This window comes from Vicia villosa, linkage group LG2 (genome assembly GCF_029867415.1).
Source record: "Vicia villosa cultivar HV-30 ecotype Madison, WI linkage group LG2, Vvil1.0, whole genome shotgun sequence".
NCBI lineage: Eukaryota > Viridiplantae > Streptophyta > Magnoliopsida > Fabales > Fabaceae > Vicia > Vicia villosa.
In genome coordinates this window covers 114,922,473-114,942,607 of record NC_081181.1, presented here as the reverse complement: position 1 = coordinate 114,942,607, position 20,135 = coordinate 114,922,473, and the positions used below count along the sequence as shown (strand labels likewise).

The 20,135-nt window shown below is 31.6% G+C and overlaps 2 protein-coding genes across 2 annotated transcripts; one reads left to right on the top strand and one right to left on the bottom strand.

Moving 5' to 3' along the window:
* Positions 1–703: 703 nt before the first annotated feature.
* On the bottom strand, positions 704–3,237 carry LOC131649833 (uncharacterized). The gene is made up of 5 exons (XM_058919587.1): positions 2,633–3,237; positions 2,414–2,534; positions 2,089–2,331; positions 1,305–1,406; positions 704–1,096 (listed from the first exon to the last, which is right to left on the bottom strand). Exons 1-5 carry the CDS (start codon positions 3,235–3,237, stop codon positions 704–706), a joined length of 1,464 nt encoding a protein of 487 aa, XP_058775570.1.
* Positions 3,238–14,426: 11,189 nt separating this feature from the next.
* LOC131651834 (disease resistance protein RUN1-like) lies at positions 14,427–18,556 on the top strand. Its single transcript, XM_058921540.1, has 4 exons — positions 14,427–15,152; positions 15,249–16,335; positions 16,433–16,699; positions 16,846–18,556. The coding sequence occupies exons 1-4, from the start codon at positions 14,635–14,637 to the stop codon at positions 18,163–18,165; spliced, it is 3,192 nt and encodes a 1,063-aa protein (XP_058777523.1). The 5' UTR covers positions 14,427–14,634; the 3' UTR covers positions 18,166–18,556.
* Positions 18,557–20,135: the final 1,579 nt, after the last annotated feature.

Below are 20,135 nucleotides of genomic sequence, written 5' to 3'. Positions count from 1 at the left end.
AAAATTTGTGGCGTGTTTTTCATGCCACTGATTAGTGACGTGGGAAACATGCCACTACAAAACAAACCTTTTTTTTTAATATGCATCTAGCGACGTGATAAACATCTCACAAATATAGTGAAATGTATATCACGTCACAAAGCATTATTCTTTTTTAAAAAAATTATCCTAGCGACGTGATTCACATGTCACTACATTTGTGACATGTATATCACATCACTAAACAAAATTCTTTTTAATAAAAAAAATTAATTATTGTTATTAAAAAAGGTTTTTATTATTAATAATGAATTATAATTAATATAATAAAATATAAAATATAATTAATAAATAATTTGAATATTAATATTAATAAAATATATTTATTGAATAAAATAATAAAATATAAAATATAAGTAATAAACAAAATATAAATTAAAATTTATCATACATCAATTAAAATTTAATATCTTACATCCATTAAAATTAAAATTAAAATTAAAACTAAAATATAATTAATATTACATTATAATTAAGTATCTCCTGGATCGGGAAAATCATCAAGGTTTAAATCTTCATCATTATCTTGTTGATTTGTCGAGGCACCACCAACGCCAACATTTCCACCAAACATTTGATTACCGCTTCCATGAAATTTCATAAATAACCGCATTTGCTCCTCCATCTCCGCTTGCCTCTTGGCCATTATCTCTATTTGTCTTTGTTACCCCTCCATCTCCGCTTGCCTCTTCGTCATTGCCTCTATTTGCCGTTGTTGCTCCTCTAATTTGGTTTTTAACGCTGTCTCACATTGCTCTGACTCGCGTCTCGCCTCACTTACCGCCAATTGTCTTATTGTTTCCATCATTTGCAGGGACAATTGTGCTGGGCGTGACGATCCTTCCCCATCTCTAACTCTTTCAAATAAATTTCTATCACCACTTCTCAAGCATCCCGCCATACTTCCACCACCCAAAAAACATCCATTAGAACCTTTTCCGCCAATGACTTCATTCCAAATATAAAAATCAACATCTGGATGAAGCGGCTCTCCTTCTCTAGGAGTATATTTGGGATTAGCGACCAAAAATTGTACAAGCAATTCTTGATAATCCTCCTACACATACAATAAAAATATTAAATATAAAACTTAAATTAAATTAACTTAAATAAAATAAAAATCAGTTGTCACGTGATTCTCATGCCACAACTTCAGTTGCCACATGTAAATCATGCTGCAACTTCTTAGTTGCCACGTGAAAATCACGTCACAAAGTTGTCATTAAAATAAAAAAAATATTCATAATGTAAATTGAATAACTTACCAAAGCTTGCCGTGTACGCTCATCAACATACTCTCCCGACTTTTTCGTCCGAGTCTCCTTAACTAACTCAACCATGAGTAGTTTTCTCCCCAACCTCTTTTCCTAAATAATAAAATTAACTTTATTTAAATACATATATAATAATTAATCAAAACATAACTTCAATATATAAGTGGTAGTAATTACCATGCGTCGCATATGTTCGTAGGTACTTATACTTCCACCTAGGGGTGGCAAAACGGGCCGCCCGCCTCGCCCGCCGCCCGCCCCGCCTTATGCCCGCCAAAAAACGAGCGGGGCAGGCATGCCCGCCAAGTAAAATGGGCATAAAAGTCATGCCCGCCCCGCCAAGATGGCGGGTTGGCGGGCGGCGGGCTTACCCACCTATTTTTATTTATATTTTTTATAGATTAATAGGCTTTTTTTTTACCTTTTAATTAAACTTTTCACTTATTTTTTAAAACAATTTTTTATAAAAGCAACTTTTTAACAAATTTACTTAAAAAAATATTACATATATTTATAAATAAATGTATAAAATAAACCATCAAGAATTAAAATTACTAGAATTAACTAAAAAAGAGTTAGTTTTGGAGGAGAGGCTAGTTTTGGCGGGCGGCGGGCTTTGGCGGGGCGAGTATGGCGGGCGGCGGGTTTTTGCGGGGCGAGCTTTGGCGAGCGGCGGGCCTAAAATCCCAACCCAACCCGCCATTTTTTGGCGGGTGGCGGGCCGGCCCGGCGGGCCACGGCACGTTTTGCCACCCCTACATCCACCAGCATTAACGTGCCCACCTTTTTCAGATGCCCTCATTTTTGTGGCACTTTCAGACTTAGCTTTAAATTGAGGTGAATCCCAATAGACCAGAAGTTTATCAAGAGTGTCTTTGCCCATCCAAGCGGGATAACTACCATCACGTTCCCAATGCTTTCTAACACGTCGTAAGTTGTCAGAAAGTCTTTTTGATGCTCTGGTGAAAAAGACTTTTTTAACAACCTTCTCGCTCAAAACATCCCATGTGCACTTTTCCTGTTGACATTAAGATAAACAGTTAGAAAATTATAATATTTTTTTTTAAATAAATAATAATTCTAAAACAAATTAATTATACCTTAAATTTTTTAAACCAATCACCTCTATTTGGAACTTCTCCAAATCTCGTCCAAGCATCTTTATACATTTGCTGAATCACATAGCTCACACACTTTGCAGTTGTCCGACTCGGAGTAAAACTAAACAACTATAATTTGAATTAGCATGCGTTAAATATAAATTTATATTAAAAAAGTAATTGTAAACTTAATTAAAAAATTATAAATAAGATACTTACTTATTTCCGACAGGCGTAATATAATATCTGCCATCGACGATTTGAATCTCATCCGGATTATCGTCCCCCTGAAGATTATCGCCATCCAACAAAACATCATCCTCATCCTGCTCAATATCATCCTGATCTACCTCCACATGATCATCCCCGCCTGGAGGTATATGTGTGGTAGGTGAGGTACGTGATCCCCCTGTCTGCTGGAAGGATGGGGGCACCTGTGTCGGATGTGTGGTGCGAGATCCCCCTGTCTGCTGGAAACCTGGGGGGTCCTGTGGTGGAAATCTAGGTCCAGCACTCTGCTGGTACGAATAACTAGGTCCATCACTCTGCTGGAATGGATAGCTAGGTCCCCCAGTCTGATGGAATGGATAGCTAGGTCCCCCAGTCTGCTGGAATGGATAGCCAGGTCCCCCAGTATGCTGAAATGAATAACTAGGTGGGCTAATAAAAGATGGAGAGGAGAGTAATGGCATAAGAGGCTGAGTGCTGGCCAAAGACATGCGGTCTAGCTGAGTCCGTGGGCGGGGAGATACTGTCGTCTGAGGTGAGTCGCATACCACTACCCTCTGACGTCTACCTTTAGTCTTCTCAGACCGGGGTCGCATTTTACCTATTTATATAGAATACGCAATTAATCAAATATATAAATATTCAAACCACACATTTTCATTAATATATATCTTCATTAAAACATTCAATAGATGGTTCATTAGTATAATTACAAACACAGGTTCTCATTAATATACATCATTATTATTATCATCATGCTCTTCATCCATATCATTCTCATCATCTGATGTGATATTCTCATCATGCTCTCCGTCGATATTATCTTCAACCAACAATATAGACGCATCAACTTCATACCCCTCAACTGTTGTATCAGACAAACTTGTAATTTGTTCAACTGCAATCACCTCATTAATTGGTCCAACTTCATCAACTTGGACAGGAAGATCTTCCACTAGATCGCCACTTTCGATATGGGCCAATGGTTTTGTTTTAATTACAACACAACACCCTCGTTTACGTGGTACAAATGAAGGATAAGAAACATAATAAACTTGCCTAACAACATGTGACATTATGAAAGGGTCATACTCTTTGTACCTTCGGCCCATTTGAATATCAACAGTACCATATGTCTTGTCTATTTTTGTGCCTCTAGTTGGATCATACCATTCACAATAAAACAAGACAACTTTATTTTCCGAGTCCAAGTAATTGTATTCCAACTCATAGATATGTTTAACAAAGCCATAGAAGTCATTTTCACCCCCATCTGTAACTCCTTTTACAAATACACCACTGTTTTTGGTTTTTTCCCTTCAGTCCAAGTCTCGGTGTGAAATTTATATCCGTTCACGAAATATGTGTGCCATTCGTTTGCGCTTCGATTAGGGCCTTCAGATAAACTTCTCAAATGGAGTATTTCTGGAGTCGGTGTAACAATGCCTGACAATCTCTGTTTGAACCATGTTGGAAATTGATCATGAATGACACTAGATGTTGATTGTACACCGGTACTTTGAAAATAGAAGTTGTTGAATTCCCTAAAAAAAACACACTATAAGTTTCAAGGTTATTTTCACACTATAAATAAAATAAAATAGTTGGGTATACTTACTCAAGATATGGTTTAACTTCAACGCAGTTGATCAAGACATGAACATGTGCAGATTGCATTTCTTGTTGGGTCAACCAATGAACAACCTTCTTTCCAGATGGACGACCTGGAAGCCCGAAGACTGATAAGGTGAATTGACTTCTCTCATTAACATTTACAAGATTCCTTATGATTCTTGGAGTTAACACCAAGTTGTTGAAATAATGACTGCAAAAATGTATTGTCTCCCGATGCAAGTAATGTGCACATATTGATCCCTCAACCCTTGCTTTATTTTTCACTGACCGCTTAGAATCACCCATAAACCTTTCAAAGGGATACATCCACCTATAATGAACAGGTCCTCCAAGATAAGCTTCATATGCAAGATGCACAGGTAGATGTTCCATGGAGTCAAAAAAACCAGGCGGGAATATTTGTTCCAACTTACAGAGAATGACTGGAATATTTTGGTCCAACTTAATGATGTCATCCACTTTTAAAGTTGACGCACAAATATCTCTAAAGAAATGACTAATTTCCGTTAGTGGATTAATCACATGTTTGGGTAGAGAACCGAACGCAATTGGTAGCAATTGTTCCATAAAAATGTGGCAATCATGACTTTTCATACCATGCAACTTCCCAGTGTTAGCGTCGGCACACCTTGCTAAATTTGAAGAATACCCATCGGGCATCCTCAATTCCTTTAACCATTGACAAACCGCTTTAGCTTCTTGTGAAGTCAGAGTGTAACAAGCCTTGGGTTTTAAAAATTTTCCATTCGGTTGACGCTTCAACTCCAACTCTTTTCGATTACACCACTTTTCCATGTCTTGTCTAGCCTTCTCATTATCTTTTGTTTTGTCTTTAACATTCATCACTGTGTTAAATACATTATCAAAAAAATTCTTCTCAATATGCATAACATCAAGATTATGGCGCAACAAATTATCTTTCCAATATGGGAGGTCCCAAAATATACTTCTTTTTGTCCAATTGTGGTCGACCCCGTATCCTTGAATTCTAAATGCTTTACCAATATTTGTGAATTTTGGAAGTACACAAACTTGTTCCCATATAGCACCTAGTGACAATCGAGGTGGAGGATGATCTCTTACCACTTCGTTTTTTTGAAATCTGTCTTGTTTTTTTCTATAGCTATGATTTCTTGGAAGAAATCTGCGGTGACAGTCAAACCACGAGCTCTTCTTCCCTTTTTCCAAAGTAAAAGCCTTAGTGTGTTCCATGCAATGCGGACAACCCATTTTGCCATGCGTACCCCAACCAGACAACATGCCATATGCTGGAAAGTCGTTAATTATCCACATTAAGGCAGCTCGCAAAGTAAAGTTTTGTTTACGAGATATATCATATGTGCATTCTCCAATCCACAACCTTTTCAAATCATCAATTAAAGGTTGTAAGTAGACATCAATTCCAGCTTTTGGACTCGACGGGCCTGGAATGATACATGTCAGAAACATGTATGGTTTTGTCATGCACATCTCGGGAGGGAGGTTGTAAGGTGTTACAATAACTGGCCAACAAGAATATGCAGTTCCCGACCCTTGGACATATGGAGTAAATCCATCAGAGCATAATCCCAGCCTGACATTTCTAGGTTCTGCGGCAAAATCAAGATGCATCCGATCAAAGTGCTTCCATGCCTCGCCATCAGATGGATGTCGCATAGTGCCTGGAATTGTTTTGTTTGTATGATGCCACGTCATATGACTTGCACTATGCATTGAAGCAAACATTCTTTTTAACCTTGGTATAATCGGGAGATAAAACATGGACTTCACTGCTACACGTGTTTGTTGACGGTTAACGGCTTTACTTTGGACTTGATATCTTGGACTTTCACAGAACTTACATTCCTCCAACAATCCATCATTAGTACCAAACTCATTGTCATAAAACAACATGCAACCATTAGTGCAACAATCAATTTTTCTTGCACTTAAACCCAACCTCGACACTAACTTCTTTGCATCATAAAAAGTTTTAGGCAAGTTGTCTTTCATTGCAGTTGAGTCCAACATCATTTTTATGAAGAATTCCAAACACCTATCAGGGACATTCTAATTTGCCTTGGCAGCCAATAATCTCACACACATTGATAACTTTGAATCTGACGACCCCTCAAACAACGGTATATTCATCTCATTCAACAACTGATAAAATCTTTGTGCTTCCTCATTCGGCAACTCTTCCCCATCAAAATCTTCAGGTTGATCATAGGTCACGTTCACACCGAAAGCATCCTCAACCATGTCACCAATCAGATTAAAATTTTCCTCGTATTCCATAGTCGGACGACTGCTTGAAGCATGCGTATTGCTAGTCTCTGGCACGTTCATCGGCAGTTGTTCACCATTAGACGTCCAAACCCAATAATTTTCAATGAAACCTCTTCTATACAAATGACGTTCTACTTCCTCTGGGTCACTAATTATACGTCTACAATCACATTTAAGACAAGGGCACCTAACTCCCCCTTCGCTTCGGCAACATTCCTGAGCAAACGCCCACTTTATAAACCCATTAACTCCTTCTATAAAATTGGGTTTAAGTCCACTTCTTCCTGGATACAATCTATCGTACATCCAACTACGATAGTACAAATAATATTCTATACTGCACATATTCAATCATTATCTTTTTAGTAACTATAATTAAAATTTAACTATATTAAATCATTCAACCTACTACATCACATCATGTAACTAAACAAATTTTAAAACAATATTATTTTAAAACAAGTTATATTAAAAAAAATACTACATCACATTGTTTTTTTCTATACAATGGTGTTTTTTATATCAATTTTTTAATACATATAGACAATTTTTAAAGCAAAATTATATATAACAATCAATTTTAAAAATATTTCAACATAAAGTAAGATTTTATAATCTATTACTATAAAGTCTTTCAACATGTTTTTTTTACTCTCGTGTTAAATAATTAATCTATTTATATAAATATCTTTTGCAAAATATTTTAATTTCTAACTTTTTTTAATTTTTTAATAAAAAAATTAATTCCCCAATCTCTTCCCCAATTTCATTTCTCCAAACTAATATAAAAGATTATTATAAATTCCCATAAAAAAATATTATTATAAATTAATAATTTTCTAGAAAATATTTATTTTTATATATTTTTAATAATTATCAATCAAATTTATTATTTACTATAAAAAAACTATAAAAAATTATTATAAAAAACATTTCACTTTTTAAATATAAATACTTTTTAACATAAAAAAAGTAACAAATAAATATTCTGTTTATAATTTAAATATAAATACTTTTTATTTAAAAACATTTCACTTTTTAAATATAAATACTTTTTATACATATAATATTCTGTTTTTTATTTATAATTTTTTAAAAATCTGTTTTTAATAATATATATCTATATTCTGTTTTTTATATATAATTTTTTAAACTTATTTTTAATAACATTTATAATATGTTTAAAATCTAGTATAACATTTATAACATTTAAAAACATTTCACTTTTTATACATATCTATATTCTGTTTTTTACATATAATTTTTTAAACTTATTTTTAATAACATTTATAATATGTTTTTAATAATATATATCTATATATAATCTGTTTTTATTAAAACTAATATTCTTTTTTTCAATAATATATATATATATATATATATTATTTTAAAAATTATATATACAAATTATTTCTATTTTCCTAATGACAGATTGGCTAAATTACAGTTTTGGTCCTCCTATTTTGGCCAACTCATGAAATCAATCCCTCTATTTATTTTTTAAACAGTTTTGGTCCCCCATGTCCATTTTTCATTCAAAAAACACTGTTGTGTATTATTTTTTAGATACATAGCATACTTTTATTGACTTGGAATAAGAAATATTAATTATTGACGATGTTTTCTTCCTTTAATCTTCTTCTCTAATCGTCGTCTTTTTCTCTCAGCTTGCTCGTTCATCTCTTTCATTCTCCAAAAAACGCTCTCTATGTTCTCTCTCGTTCAGAAAGTATCCCAGGAATACAAAAAATTGAAAAAATCAACATTTTTGGGACGAAAAATGGATATGAGAGACCAAAACTGTTTAAAAAATAAATAGGAGGACTGATTTTGTGAATTGGCCAAAATAGGGAGGCCAAAACTGTAATTTAGTCTAACAGATTAAATAAAAAATAAATGTATATTTTATTTTCAATAAAATATAATTTTGTTAAGACAGATTAATATGTTAAGACAGATTAATGTATACTATATTAAATTAAAACTAATAATTTTGTTTTCAATAAAATGTATATTTTATTTTAAAAATTATACATAATAGATATAACAGATTTAATATAATATCTAAAAATTATATATAACAAATATCAATAAAATGTATACTAGATTTAATAACACATTAAAGTGTATAACAGAACAAATTATACCTACAAATACAAAAACTATACCTAATAACACATTAAATAAAATATAAATGCTAAAAATACCTCTATCTTCCTCTATTATTTCTTCAAATGTTCCTCTGGAAGCTCCTTCAAACACAAAAATAATACCTACAAGAAACAGATTTTTGTTAACAACAAAATTATAGCATAACATATGTTATAAAATGAAATAAGAAATTAAAAGGGTGTGGAGATATACCTTGTAATTGAAATGGTTAATTTGGAGAAATGAAATTGGGGAAGAGATTGGGGAAGAAGAGTTGAAGAGAAATGAAGAAGAGAAATGAAAATGGGTTTGAGAGAGATAATGGTTAGTTTGAGAGAAATGAAGAAGAGTTGATGAGAGATGAAACTGTGTGGAACACGAAGGAGATCTGGGAAACATATAAGATATTCAGCGACATGATAGCCACGTCGCTATTTTCACACATTAGGATCACGTCGCAAACCACCAAAAGTTATATTTTTACTGCAAAGGCTGCAAAGTCTTCAAGTCAACGACGTGTAAATCACGTCGCTAGTTTCACACATTATGATCACGTCGCTACCCCAGGTAACGGTCAACAAAACTGTAATCATTGTCTGCTTGAGTCAGACAACTTTATTAGCGACGTGGAGATAATGTCGCTAGTTTGAATTTCAAAATTTTCGTCAAACTCCCCCCATTTGAAATCCACCGCCCATTTTTATTTTATTTTATTTTTTCAGTTAGCGACGTGTTTCTCACATCAGTATTTTTTTTTAAATAAAAACACTGACACACACAATAGTAATGTCATCTGTAATATTTTATTAATATAGTATGTAGTGACGTGATTAACACGTCGCAACAGCCATAATTTTAACACGTGATAATCACGTCACTATATTAAGCAGCTGGGAAGCTCATTTCTTGTAGTGAACTAATAGATTAAAATTATAAGTGAAACTTATGTAATAAAAATTCAATATATTTAATTAATTACAAGTAATATATAAAAAAACATTAACTTTTGTTGGAAAACTAGTACATCTAATATACTTCTATAAAAATTGAAGTACTTGGAAAAATTAATATTACCCTTCTGCTAAAATAATTTAAACTTTTCTAATTTCAGGAATATAAGTGATTATTTTCACCATTGCTTCATTGTGGTTCATTTGGCATTAAATGCCGCTGATGTGACACAACTATAGTTTTTGTCTCTATTTTAGTTTGTATGTTCTAATTTTCATTGCTTTTAATGCTTGTTTTCAATTAAAACAAAAATGGGTTGAATCTGATGATAAACTCAAACGTCCCAAGAAGAAAATTTCTCTCAAAAAGGTTTTGTATTTATTTATTTTTTTCTATAGAAAGAAAAAAAGAAACATCGCTTTAACTGATTAAAGATTTGACTAAACACCCAAGCTTCAATCAATCAAGTAAGTTTGTTATTTGTTTTTTTTATTTTTCATAGATTGATTTTTTAATATATTAATGTGAGAAAATTAAACATGAATACAGAAGATTCAATTTGCAAAATTTCTATAAAATAGTAGCAGACGAAGACGGAATAAGCATCTGCACCATTCGACGAAAGATATCATACCAGGTACTATTACGGTTTCATTCTTTCTTTCATATCAATTTGAAAATGTTGTGAGATCTAAGATCTAACTGACACCATCTATTTTTTACATTCAAATTCTAACCTAATTTTTTTCTTAACCTCTACTTTTCCGTTTAATTGCGACAGTACATGCCATTCCTCTCAAATTTATTGTCCAGCTGTGCCTCACGGGGACTTTCGATTGAAATTTAAATTTAAATTTTAAGTTATCTAATGTGATTTATGATGAATTTTGAATAGATTGGCTCTCTGAATTTTGAATAGGTTGACTAGGCTGGAGGAATAGTGAAAAGCACCTTCTGATGCTGTGACTAATTTGCATGGTTAATCGAAGTTAATGATGATTATTGTAATTTATTAAAGTTTATTTTATTTAACAAATTATTTAAATTTGTTTGTTTGTTTTGTTGCAAGAATCGATTAGCTGTGCTTGGACAACAAAGAAGAACAAGGATCAATTAGCTGTTTGTTTTATTTTGTTAATTTTTAAACATTTTGAAGGTATTTTCATGAAGGGGTTTATATGTTAATCTGTTTTGTTGGAATTTAAATAATGTTGTAGATATTAGTACCTGAGAGAATAATTATCTGCTTTGTTGGAATTTGAATGATGTTGTAGATATTACCTGAGAGAAGAATTAAACATAAAGTTACATGAAGAGATTCATAATTAAAAAATTGTTTTTAGATTTGTTCGGTTTGTATCTTGGTGATGTCATAGGAGTTTATATTAAGACACTATTTATAAAAAAAGAAATAATTAAAAATTCTTATTGGAAATAAAAGATATTTTGTAAACTTTAAATTTTTAGGAGCAATTTAACATTTGGAATGATTAAAATTTTTAGTAATTATAATTAATCTCTTTTATAATTACATGATATGATTATAGAATACATCTATGTCATAAAATGATTTTTTTAAAATCTATACATACCTTTTTAATCAACATTTGTCATGTTATTTTAAAAACTCAAAATATTTTTAAAAATTTTAATAAATTTTATTATAAAGACTATTCGTAACTATATAATAATAAATTTATACTTATATAAAAGTGAGTTTACAATTTTTTATATTATGTTTAATTTCTTATTTATAATTATATTTTTTAAATTTATAAAATTACTAAAGCAAAAAAAAATATTTTCAAATTAACTTTATGATGATAATCTTGATAAAAAAATTGATAAATGGTATTCATGAAAAATATATTAAATGGTATTCAAGAAAAAAATAATGATAATCAGAAAAAATTCATTGATATAGAAATAATAATTAAAAAGAATAATAATTAAAAGTGATTTTATGAATTTATTTAAAAAGTATCATGGACGGAAAAAATTATATCATATATAATATTATGACAAGATATAAGAAAAAAGAAAATATTTAACTCTTTTTAATTTAATATGACTTATTTTTATTTTAAATCTAATAAATAAAAATATATATTATTTAATATTTCCTGATTTACCTTAAATGTTCAAAAATTTAATTTTGTAAATATCATTTTACTTTTAGTATTAAAAATTTACATGGTTGTTGTTATTAAATTTATTTAAGCTTTTCTTTTTAAAACTTTAGTAATAAATTAACTATAATTAAAACTATTATTAAAATATAATAAATTATGTTAAAATTTCAATTTATCAAAAGATGTTAGTATTTTTTAATGATAAAACATTACCATTTATACTAAAAAAATGTTATAAATATTTATTTTTGATAAAATAACATGAGACAATTATGATAGAAAAATACATAAATTTATCATTCTTTTTACATTTCTAAAGTGATTTATCATCATTTTATTTAATTAATACACATAATATAAAGTTTTATCATCGCATGAAAAATAAGTTTTGTCTATTTATAAAAATGTAAGAAAATAAATTTTAACGGGTATTGTCATACATTTTAGATTTGTAAAATTTATAAATTTGACAGAGAGCTATTACATATTTTAAGTTTGGAAAAATGAGCTAATATATAAAGTAGGTTTAATATAGAAAATGTCCATCTTTTAAATATTTGATTTGCTGTTGTTTAATATAATTGAAGTTAGAAAATTGATTGTATAGTTTCTTTTAAGTACAGATCAATGCTTTAAAAGCAAATACATATTATTACTGTGAATGTTAACCAATTAAAAAATAAATTTAAATTTTAGACGAACTTACATAAACTAATCTGTAGGCCAGTGCCCCACTAAAGTTTCGATATCACTAGTATCTCAAATAGTATTACAAGCACAATTATAAAATTCAATAAATGTCAACACTACAAACCAAACAATTAGTATCATTAGTATATATATTATGCATAGTATATCAAATACTATTACAAGCACAATTATAAAGTTCAATAAGTGTCAATACTACAGACAAACAATTATAGTTATGTAGCAAAGTATTTTACTGATACACTATTTTATAGAGTGAAGACCCATTTTGGTCCCTCACAAATATTACACGAGTCAAATTAGTCCCTCACAAAAAAATTGACCCAACTTAATCCCTTACAAAATTTAACCGGATCATATTAGTCCTTCTGCTAATATTTTTCTCAAATCGGCTTTTTTTCTAAGTCTCTTCAGATTAAATGATAGTCAATTATACAATAAAAATTGATTTGTCTATTTGTAAATGATAGTCACTTTACTAACAATAGAAATTGATTTGTCTAGTTGTTATTGACAGTCACTTTACTAACCGTATAAATAGATTTGTCTAGTTGTAAATGATAATCACTTTATTAAGAATAGAAATTGATTTATCTAGTTGTAAATGATAATCACTTTACTAACAATAGAAATTGATTTGTCTTATTGTAAATAATAGTTGCTTTACTAACAATAGAAACTGATTTTTCTAGTTGTAAATGATAGTCACTTTATTAACGATAGAAATTGATTTGTCTAGTTGTAAAGTGAAAATTATTTAATTTGAATGAGACTTGGATTTGAGACCTCATAGGTAAAAATTTATGTATAGAATTTGTTAATATTAGTAGAAATCATGGAAATTATTTGTTTAAAAATTACTTTATAAGAAATAATTTTGGCTTTTTTGATATTATTCATTGATAACTGTTTAAAAATGAAATTAAAAATAAAAATTAATTTAGTATTTTAAAAAAATCTAACGTGTCAGTCCAGTCACGGTTTAGAAGTATGAAAAGAACCGGTTTAGAAGTAGAAAAAACCGATTTGAGAAAAATATTAACAGAAGGACTAATATGACCCGGTTAAATTTTGTAAGGGATTAAGTTGGATCAATTTTTTTGTGAGGGACTAATTTGACTCGTGTAATATTTGTGAGGGACCAAAATGGGTCTTCCCGGTTAAATTTTGTAAGGGATTAAGTTGGATCAATTTTTTTGTGAGGGACTAATTTGACTCGTGTAATATTTGTGAGGGACCAAAATGGGTCTTCACTCCTATTTTATACTATTGTATTCAATATTATATACTATCTCAAACATTATTATACACGTATTTAAGATTTTTTATAATATTTAAATGCTATAAATTTATGAAATCATTCAATATATATTTTTCGGAAAAAAAATTAAAGATTGACTTGCCCCATAAAAATTCTGAGTCTCTCCTTTAACTTTACAAATGATAATTTAATAGACGTGTAATGTAAATTTAAATAGAATCTGTGTGGTAGCATGAATTTCTTATTAGTTAAAATTATAACTGAAATTTATGTTATAAAAAATCAATATACTCCCTCTGGTTCCATTTATAAGAAAAGATTTCCTTTTTAGATATATTGAATACATAATGTATTTGGATAATATATTGTCCAGATACATTATGTATTCAATGTATCTAAAAAAAAGAATCTTTTCTTATAAATAGAACCGGAGGTAGTATTTAATTAATTACAAGTGATATATGTAAAAAAAATATTAACTTTTATTGGAAAATGGGTCACCAACGTGCTTCAACGTGAACAGTTTCCCACTCAGGCGGACTCAATGACAAAATTTTGAAAATGTGTGGTTAGTTGGTTCTTTGAAAAACTTGCAAAGAACGATTATTATATATTATAGTGTGGTTGGCTTTAGCGACTTCCCTGTAGCATAACTTTCATAATTTAGTTTTCAATTACAGTGTGGTTGGTTTCAGCGATTATTATATTATGTTGAAGAACGAAAATTAACCAAAGTTATAGTATATCAAAGTCACTGAAACCTTTCCCGGTTCGGAACTTGCAAAGAACCTCCGTTGAAGAAGCTTGGAAGAAGCAAACTTGATGTTGCAGTAAAATTATTATTAAACTTGTTCACATCTCAGCCTCAAACAATTTATCTCATTCAGATGGCCAGCAGTAGCACTCAAAGTAGCAGCAACACGTCTTCTTCTATAGTGAAATTTCCATGGAGAAATTCCTATGACGTGTTTGTGAGCTTTAGAGGTAAAGATACTCGACTTAATTTCACTAATCATCTTTTTGCAGCCCTCCAAAGAAAAGGTATTTATGCATTTAAGGATGACACTAAGCTCAACAAAGGTGAATCCATAGCACCCGAGCTCTTTCGAGCAATCCAAGACTCTCAGATTTTCATTGTGGTTTTCTCTAAGAACTATGCTTCCTCAACTTGGTGCTTGAGAGAATTACAACACATTCTTCTTCACTGCGGTCAACACTCGGAAAAACGCATTTTGCCTGTTTTCTATGACGTTGATCCTTCTGAGGTAAGACATCAAAAAGAAACTTACGGGGAAGCCTTAGCTAAACATGCAGAAAGATTCAAACAAGACTCCGAGAAGGTGCAAAAATGGAGGACAGCTCTCTCACAAGTCGCAGATCTCTCTGGCTGGGATGTACGTCATAAGTAAGTAACAACTCTATTATACAAATGGCTTTTTCTTTTAGTTATCGTATGTATGTCATGATTTGGTGTTGTTGGTTAACTATTTTAAACTTGCAGGCCACAACATGCAGAGATTGAAGACATTGTTGATCAAATTATAAATAAATTAGTTTCCAAATTTTCAAGTCTTCCAAAAGATTTAGTAGGGATTCACCCTCCTATGTGGGAATTAGAAAAGAATTTAGTTTTGGACTCGCTTGATGATGTCCGTGTTGTAGGAATTTATGGCATGGGAGGAATAGGGAAGACAACTCTTGCTAAAGCTGTGCACAACAAAATCTCTCATCAATTTGATGTGTGTTGCTTTATTGACGATTTAAGCAAAAGTTATAAGCAAGATGGTCTTATCAGTGCACAAAAGGAAACTCTACTTCAAATTGCAGGTGAAGAACAACTTCAAACATGCAATTCTTACAACACACCTTACTTGATACGACGTAGACTGCATCGTGTAAGGGCCCTTATAACTATTGACAATGTTGATCAAGTTAAGCAACTCGAGGAATTAGGCGTGGATCGTGAATGCTTAGGTCCAGGGAGTAGAATAATAATAACTTCTAGAGATAAGCATATATTTGAAGAGTATGGAGTGGATGCTGTTTACCCAGTTCCACACTTGAATAGAAAAAATTCTCTTCAATTACTAAGTCGAAGAGCTTTTAAACTTGATCATATTGTGAGTAGTTATGATAAGTTAGCACAGGAGATAGTATATTATGCAGGTGGCTTGCCACTGGCAATTAAAGTATTGGGTTCATTTTTGTGTGGTCGTAATATCTCTGAATGGAAAAGTGCATTGGCAAGATTGAGAGAAAGTCCAAACAAAGATATCATGGATGTGTTGCGATTAAGTTTTGATGGGCTGGAGGAACCAGAACAGGAAATATTTCTTCATATTGCTTGTTTTTTCCACTATGGAAGTGAGAAATATGTTACAAATGTTCTTAAATGTTGTGGACTTAAAGCTGATATTGGATTGAAACTTCTAATAGAGAAATCACTTATAATCCTTTCGGAAGAAAGTAGAATTCAAATGCATGCTTCGTTAGAAGATTTGGGCATAAAAATTGCTCAAGAAGAACCAAGAAAGTGGAGCAGGGTGTGGCTCGAGGAACAGTTTGACTATGTTAAGTTGGAGAAAATGGTAAATGAGTAGTTTGAAAATATATAACTTATATTCATTTTTAGAAATTTTATTTCGAAAGTTATTAAATTTTTTTTTCTTTTTTGCAATGTTTTAGGAAGAGAAGGTTAAAGCCATTTGCAATGAAAGAGGAAAAGATTTAATGATCAAGGCAGAAACATTGTCAAAAATGAGTCATTTAAGATTGCTCATACTGATTGGAGTTGATTTATTAGGAAACCTCAGTTGCCTTTCTAACGAGTTAAGATACATGGAGTGGGTTGGATATCCTTGCAAGTATTTGCCATCAAGTTTTCAACCCAGTCAACTTGTTGAATTGATCTTGAGTTGCAACAACATAAAACAACTATGGAAAGACAAGAAGGTACTATATCTTCCCATTTAGCATCTTATTTTTTCCTGTTAAGAACATGAACAAATCAAAAGAAAGAATGTCCCCCCTTCTTTATGTTAAACTTTATGAGCAAAATGCGAGTTTATTATATCTCTTTTTTTGTTTGTTTGTAACAGTGTCTCCCACATTTGAGAAAATTGGATTTGAGCCACTCAATAAATCTAAGAAAGATGCCAGATTTTGAAGATATCCCAAATCTTGAGAAACTAAGTTTTGAAGGATGTGTAAAGTTGGTGCATATGGATCCATCTATTGGAGTTCTAAGAAAGCTTGTTTTCTTGACTTTGGAAGATTGCATAAATTTAGTAAGCATACCAGACAGCATATTTGGTCTCAGCTCTCTTAAATATGTAAATCTTTCCGGGTGTCGCAAATTATTTAAGAATCCAAGGATTTCGAATATAAGAGGAAACACATCACAGTCCCAATCAACAATGTTCTCTATCTTGAAATGGACAGTTTTTCATCATTCGTTATGCTCCCGCGCACCCAAAGATTTACGAGGTTATTTGTTGCCTTTCTTGGTTAACTTCTCTAACTTGCGTGATCTTGATATTAGTTTTTGTGGCCTAAGCCAACTCCCTGATGCAATTGGATGCTTACGTTGGCTTGAAGAATTAAATTTAGGGGGAAACAAATTTGTAAGGTTGCCTAGTCTGAAGGAGCTTCATAGACTTGTATTTTTAAACTTGGAGCACTGCAAGCTCTTGGAATCCTTGCCTGAACTTCCTTTTCGTGTTGCTATCGCTCGGGAGCATCGAGAGGACATACAGATAGTCAAAAAAGGATTGGTCATTTTCAATTGTCCTAACTTGAGTGAGAAGGAACTTGGCAGTACTATTAGTTATTCATGGATGCCACAGTTTATTCAGGCAAACGAAGTATTCACTAATGAAATTTATTTTGTAGTTCCAGGGAGTGAAATACCAAGTTGGTGCAACAATCAGAGTGAGGGTAATTTAATAAGATTAGATCTATCTCCTATTATGTCTGGCAATTACAGTAATATCAGTGGCATTGCGTGTTGTACAATATTTTCTGCTGCACCTCTTGACCCGACAAGATCCGCACGAAGAACTGGAATAGAAATAGGTATTTGTAATAGTAAGATTAACATTTGGCATGGTAAGAGGCTCATCCCAGTAATTCTTGAAGGAGATCTTATTGAGATAAATTCAGATCACTTGTGCCTGATATATTTCCCTCTGAAATCATTCATTTATTTCCTGAAGTGCTTAGACGAAACTTTCAGCGATCTTGATCATTTTAAGCTGTATGTTAGTATTTGTAACTGTGCATATATTGGTTTTGGTGAAGTTTCGGATTTGAAGGTTAAGAAGTGTGGGTATCATTGGGTATACAAACAAGATCATGCATCGCAGCTGAAACTCCTTAGCTCAGAAGTGCAAGTTTTGGCAATTGAAAACGATTATTGAAATGTTCCTATAATTTGTAAGAGAGAGTGTGTGGGTGTGTACGTATTAGAACTCACTGAGTTTTGATTAAATAAGTGTTTGAATAATCTCTTGTACTGATCTAAACCTGTTGTTGTATTTTGTTGTAGTTCGAACTGACAATCTAGCTAATACACATTTACAAACTAATGTATCAGAATTATGCGCAACATGTAAGGTTTGTGTAAGACCTGATAGATAGAAGCTCAGAAACAGTGTTAGGTGACAATAAGAGAACCAATATTGAATACAAGATCACTATGAACCGCATTTTATATTTTTATAAGACAAACTCCATGAAATCTGCCTATAATAACAGAATTTGCGGTCCCTGCCTTGATAAATAAGCAATAAGGTCAATTAAACTTTCTGGTGGTGTGATATGTTGATGTATATCTACTATGATATTTGGTCTATGTGAAAATCTTCAAAGACAATACCATGGATGATCATATCCAAATTCTTCTTCTGCTTCAATAAGTAGTTCTTGAAACAGTGCTTAGTTCAAGTATGATACCGGAATCACAAACCGCCTCATTTTATTTCCAACATAGACGGCAAGATAGCCTTTAAGAACTTCAAATCCCTTGCTAGATCCTTGAGTTGTGGAAAATGATGCCCTACTATGAATACTTGTGATGCGGAAAGCCATTGTAATTTTTATGGTTCCACGCCAATATAATATTGATTATGTTAAAGGATTGGATGAGAAATAGATATTGAGCTCTGATGATTTAGGATGCAAAAGACTTGTGTTGCTTGTGAAACCAAGGAGTAGTGTATATATAGTTGCTAAGGGCCTCCACAAAGCAATTAATCAATGAATGTATTTTGATATGTTGTGATAGGGCCTAGTTAGGGAGAAGGGATCGCATGGTATTGTCTACGATTCTGACACTAAAATATTCTTACATAGTTTAGTACAGATATTTTTTGTAAACTAGGCATCTTACCAAATTGTAAAGAAGGGGAAAAAATTACCATTAGATTGACAGATATTTTTGTTTAATGATAATGAATCCGACTATTCAAACATCTCATCCGTGTTTCTTGTTTATTGCACTTAAGATTTAGAAATATGACTATATATTTCTTGGTATTAGAACTTCAGTTGCTTGAATAGTTGAGTTCATTGTCAACAAACAAATAACAGATACTCTATAAATTTGTGATTCTAATAGTAATTGTGTTTTCTCATTTCATTGGAAAAGGGGATCTCTAAAATTTGATATAATTCCTCTCTATATCCTATTCTACAAAATGTCTCGACTAATCTGTCAGTATGCTACAATCTTAGGTTCATGTCATATTTCATAGCCTATTCATGCAAGAAGTTATATGTTGAAAGACATCTTCGCTGCAAGGAATGGTGAGGCCGCCCATTGGATGTTCGTATCCAAACTCTTCTTCAGCTTGACGCAGCAAGTTTTGAAACTGCTCGGTTTGCAGAAAATGATGACCTACTAATGATACCAGGTAAACGAAAATTCATCGTTGTATGTGTTAATACAACAGATGAAATGTGATAATAGATCATAATGCTTTTAAACATTTATGAACTCTGATTGAAAATTGATTATGAACACTTATGAAATAAACAGGTTTTTAAACATGTTTCCATATTCAATATTTTGGGAATGTAAGTTTATATCTCCTTTCAAAACATGAAACAATATAGAATTTTGGGATTGACCTCAACCTGTTACAGTTAAACTACTTTATCAGTACCTTGTTAGAATCATGTTGACATTTTATCTTAAATAAATATCACTGCTGCATACAAATTTGATAGGAACAAACAAGTATCCTCCTATTACAAGATAATAAGGAAAAGTATTTTATGCTTCATTCGAGCTTTTTTATGCTTTTTCCAACTGAAAGTCATGGGACTTCTCACAACAGTATTTTCATTTGACCATTCTAAGCTTCCAAAACTATCTCTTTCTGAACTT